Source organism: Harpegnathos saltator, unplaced genomic scaffold, assembly GCF_003227715.2.
Source record: "Harpegnathos saltator strain DR-91 unplaced genomic scaffold, Hsal_v8.6 scaffold21, whole genome shotgun sequence".
NCBI classification, from domain to species: domain Eukaryota; kingdom Metazoa; phylum Arthropoda; class Insecta; order Hymenoptera; family Formicidae; genus Harpegnathos; species Harpegnathos saltator.
In genome coordinates this window covers 30,001-35,513 of record NW_020229995.1, presented here as the reverse complement: position 1 = coordinate 35,513, position 5,513 = coordinate 30,001, and the positions used below count along the sequence as shown (strand labels likewise).

General features: G+C 30.7%; 1 protein-coding gene across 1 annotated transcript in view; it reads right to left on the bottom strand.

Annotated features, from left to right (window-relative positions):
* Window positions 1-3,236: 3,236 nt before the first annotated feature.
* LOC112588403 (uncharacterized) overlaps window positions 3,237-5,513 on the bottom strand; it is a 4,933-nt gene continuing 2,656 nt past the window's right edge. Inside the window, exon 4 of the mRNA XM_025298196.1 lies at window positions 3,237-5,459. Within this exon, the coding sequence (XP_025153981.1) occupies window positions 3,876-4,961 (1,086 nt within the window). The 5' untranslated portion in view covers window positions 4,962-5,459 and the 3' untranslated portion in view covers window positions 3,237-3,875. The remainder of the gene's footprint in view (window positions 5,460-5,513) is intronic.

The window sequence follows — 5,513 nt, the reverse complement described above, 5'->3', positions numbered from 1 at the left end:
TCTAATATAGGGATGAAAATTGATTGGAAAACAATGAAAGAAATGAAAGATGCAATGGCTTGTAAAAATGAAATCAAGATGATGATCAGGGAAATAGTAAAGGAGGAACTCCAGGATATCAAGGGAGAGATCGAGGAAATGAGAGGAATGCTACGGGAGAAGGTCGGAGGACTCACAGACGGGATGAAGAGGGACTATGCGTAGGCGGTGCTGGAAAAGAAGAAGGAAAGTGTAATAATAGTCAAGCCAGGCAAGCAACAAGAAAGTGAAACTACAAAGAAAATGATAAAAGAAAAAATAGACATTAGAAATATGGCAATAGGAATAACAAAACTCAAAAAGGATAATAATGGAGCGGTTGTACTTGGATGTGACAGTGAGGGTGAAATGGAAAAACTGAGGGTTACGGTGAAAGACAAGATGGGTGACGAATATAAGATACTGCAGCCGAAAAGAATTAAACCTAAGATTAAAATAATAAATATTAGTGAAGAGGTAGTAGAATTGAGTGAAGACACCTTGGTGGAGGCAATTGTAAAACAGAATAGAATTGATGATGACAGAGAGAGTTTCCACATGAGAGTCATTAAAAAGATAGTTAGGGAAAGAAAGGGAAGCGTGCAACAGAAAAGAGAAGGGAAAAGTTGTTCCATGATAATGGAAGTGGATGAAGTAACTCATCAATTAATACTAGAGGAAGGAAAAGTAAACATAGAGTGGAGGAGGTATGATGTGTTGGATTATCTTAGTGTTAAAAGATGCTTTAAATGCTGGGGATTTTATCATATGGCCAAGAATTGCACACGTGAGGACACATGCCACCAATGTGCAGGAAAACACAAGAGTAGTGAATGCAAGGAAACAAAGAAAAGATGTGTAAATTGCATATATAAGATAAAAGCGTACAACTTGAAAATAAGCGAGGAACATGATGCGTTAAGTGGAGAATGCCAAACTTTCTTAAGAGCTATAGAAGAGGAAAAGAAGAGGATCGGCAGGGGAAGGGGAATGGAAAATAGCAATTACAGGCAGAAATGGGGTCAATTCTATATACGAATGCTCAAAGCCTATTGGCGCATAAAGATGAAATACAACACCTGGTTCTGGAAAAGGCGAAACCGGCATTTCTGGCACTGGCGGAAACTAGACTGACACCGGAGATGGAAGACAGTGAAATTAATATACAAGGATACAACGTGGTCAGATGCGATGCAGAAAATAGACACACAGGGGGAGTTGCACTGTATGTGAGAAACGATATTAAATACGACGTAGTTTTAATAAAAAAAATAATAGCGAATTGTTGGTGTATAGCAGTGCAAATACATAATAACATATATAAAGGGATATTAATGGTAGTATATCACTCACCAAGTGCATCGGACGGGGAGTTCATAAGATTCCTAGAAGAGGTAGCAATCATGGTTAAAGGAGAATGTATATTAATAGGAGATTTTAATATAGATTGGATGAATGAGTCCTCCTCCCTGGTGAAAATTTTTTAATGAAAATGTATGACTTTATCTAAAAAGCGGAATTTTCATAGAAAGTACGAAATTTTTTGTGACAAAATCCGATTTCTTCTTTTCTTTTCAGTAAAATTCTGAATATTCAAAAAATTGTGAAATTCTATTTCAATGTAATAGACCTGATTTAATCATTTAATTTTGTATAAAAATCAGAGATTTTCGTAATAATTGAAATTATATTTCAAACATTATAAGAAATAATGATTTTTATGATAAAATTCTACTTTTCTTGAAAATGTAACATGCCTTCTCTGATTTTATTTTTTTTATATAATAATGAAGACCGCTCAATGTTAGTTATGTTTCCAATACTTTTTCAGAAAAAGTCATTTCCAACACTTTTTCGAAAAATGTAGGGATAATACAAACATTTTTTGTCATAGTAATTTCTGCTATAAAATCTGATTTTCAATGAATTTCAAATGTTAGAAAATACTAAGTTACCATATTAATTTTTACGTAAAATGGAAGCAATAGTTAAAATAAATACTAAAAAACAATCGTAAAATATCGTCTTTTTAGAAATTATATAAATTTCCTGTTAAATGAAATCGAAAATATAATCAATACTCATTTCGAAATTAAAAAAAAATTTTAATTTTAGTTTCCTGCATGAATATGTACTAGTGAGTAAAATGTTAGCAATATGCTACCAGATTGATAACAATTTGTTATTAGCATTCCACAACAAAACAACAGCCATCCGCATTAAGCTTATGTCCTGTTGGCAGAACCTGCTGACATGATTCGATGGTAGATTAGCGACAGAAACAGAGTAGAACACATGAAATTGAGAAAAAAAATTCTCTATCACTTTGCAAAGTACTTATAAAATTAATAATAATTGAAAATAACAATGTTTAGAGATTTCTGAAATTAATAAGTGGAAAATTTGCATATTTAAAAAATGGTTAAAGAACTGTTTCGTTCAGAAAGACTAAATTAACAAATATTAAATAACTATCGTATTTAGCGACAGATACAGTGATATTGAACTTTGAATCTTGGACTTTGAGCCTGTTAGTAGATACGACAGTCATCAAATATTTGCACATTAAGTCATTCTGAACAAAACAGTTCTTAAATATTTTGTAAACAACATGAAAATGTTTAAGTTATTAAATAAAGAAACCTGTGAACATTGTCATTTTTAATAATTAATAACTCAAAATTTTATCTGTAATTTTGCAAAATAGTAGAGGACATCTTGCTCAGTTGGATAAGTTCAACATGCACATGAAAGGATATGCGAATGTTTTGTAACATCCAATATTTCGAAATAAATTTATATCGTATTTTATAAATTGTGTTTGTATTTAAAATACAAATCTTATTTATTACTAATGTTTTCTATAATATTACAAAGAATATATAACATGTAATATGTTAACATTTTTACTGGAGATTATTTATTTCATGCAATTAATAAATAAACAAAACAGTTGGAGTCTATATAAATACGCAACTTTATTTTTACGGAGATGCATGAAATAATTTCACTATAGATGCACAAAATGTGGACGTGTTGCCTGTTTAAGAAACTGTTTTTTACATGCTGAGTGACCCGCAATGTGTCAAAGGATTATATGTACAGTACACCTAGACAGCGCATATTTGCAAAGGGCGTTTTAATGATATGCAAAAGATGTCCACAAGACATTATATGTTCTAAAATATCCCTTGGAAATTTGTGCTATTTGGATATTATTTAATCACCGAAACAACCTTGTGGAATAGTACATATATAGTGCATATTATCGATGTTTGTCAAAATACATTGTCCTAATAAAGAGTGAGGATTAATAGCTCGTAGAGGACATTTATTAATCAAGCACTTTCGTATATGTGTTATCGTAACATCATTTGTCAAAATAAAAGGATTAGGATCTAATATTATTTCTTTGATGAAAATTATAATTTTGATTTCTTTATTATGCTTATAGCTGCAAATATTGGTAATTATACCAAAAGAATTATTTTCAATTTCAACGACACAATCGTTTGTTTTTTTTTGCTTTGGTATAACGTTCTGTCGTAAAACGAATGTTATTATATATCATTTTCGTATATGATTTACAATTTACTACTCTATATTGAAAACATTGTGCTTCTTGTGGGCTAAGTATATATTCTTCCCCGGAACCAATTAAAGTATAACGTTGCGTATTAGAAATAAATTTCAATTTCCTTTTGTATGTATTATTACAAAAATTTTGCACTTCGTTACAAATTTTAACATTTCTAGACAATTTTATAAGAGATTGTTCCAATAGGAACCTGCGTGAAATTTGCAATGCAATATGTGTAGGAGATTTTTTCATTTGCACCAATAATCTATTTTCATTTTCAAACGGAAATGTATTTATTGCCCATAACGGTCCCCAATTTTCTACACTGCTTGAAAGATGTAGTAAGAGATGGACATTGTACGTCATTGCACGTTTCCCAAAATACTGTTGAAATAAAATAACAAATTTTTTTAGCAGTAAATTTGCTTTTCGTATCATGTCGATTGAAATGGATTTTTGTAAAAAAGGTATGAATTGCACAGACTAACTGTGCAAGATGTGCTACATATTTTTTTGGTAATATACCATATAAACATACTAAAGAATACCACATCAGCCATGATCTCCATTCAGAAGCTTTCCATAATGACCGTTCATGTAAACTTCTCGGTTGACGTGTTATATTCTTTGGTGGTCTTATATGCAACAATCGATTATTAATGGTTTCAAACATATTTGGCTGTCCTACATAAAATTTTTTCCCGGGGTAAGAGAAGTACATTTCCGTTAATTGTTTAGTAACTCCTAACAATACTGAATGCATGTAATCAGGAACCATTCCATTAACCAAATCGAAATATTTTAAACTCATTAATGGAGAAGGTCCTTTCACACCTTTTATGGGAATCGAAGTTGCATGTGCAGTAATCATATTTTGCTTTATAGATACATTAGTTCTATTAGGAAAAATATTTGTTGAAACTGGATACTTTCGATAACCCTCTACATATTCGGTTGGATGTTCACAAAATGTGCAACCATAATGACCATTAAACTGTTTCATATTCAACATGGCTGGTCGAGCAACTGAATCTACACAACAACATATTGATATAATACGGCTTGTAATTATAGTATTTTTATCATATTGCCACTGTAAACCATAAGTAGATAAAAAATTTGCTTCCTTTACAAAGGGTTGTAAAAATATTTGCATATTTGATTCACGTTTATTGACCCATATACCAAGTAACATCATGTATTTTGATCTCATTTTATAAGGTAATTCGTTTAATGTAGCATAAATAGGCCAAATACTAACTTTACTAGAATTAGCAGCTTGACAACCATCTGTATTGAAAGTATAAGAAAAATTCCACATATTATTCAAAGGTTTATTGCGTTTACATAATTTTTTATACATTGCACCATCGCAGATATCTTGTAGAGAACCATTATTTCTTCCACGATATTTGCTCTTTAGACTTTCTTTAACGTTTGTATCCTCTAACAAACTTTTCAATTGAGCATGAAAATTCAAAGTAATAAAAACATTAGTACTCGATTCTTCAATTTCTGAACCACACGTGCAAATATTTTTTTTCCAGCTTCTATTCTAGTTAGCATTTTTAAATATTTTAAACAAACAGGGCAATATAAATGATATTTAAAAGTATCCTCTATTTCACAATATTTCGATACTTTATACTTACTATCGGGAAGCATACATTTTTTATCAAAAATTAAATTAATCATTTTTAAAATATCAATAGTTGCAGTCATAGTTAAAGAATGACGACGGCATAATACTAGACACATGAATAGCGCTTCTCCACGCGTTTTCGTTGTGCAATTACAGACATTCCTTGAGAAATGAATTACATTCATCGATAAATTTGCCATTAAAGTCTCCAAAGCAGTCCTGCAAAAACATTAACATTAATAAATTAACATTAACAAAAATAATACTTTCATT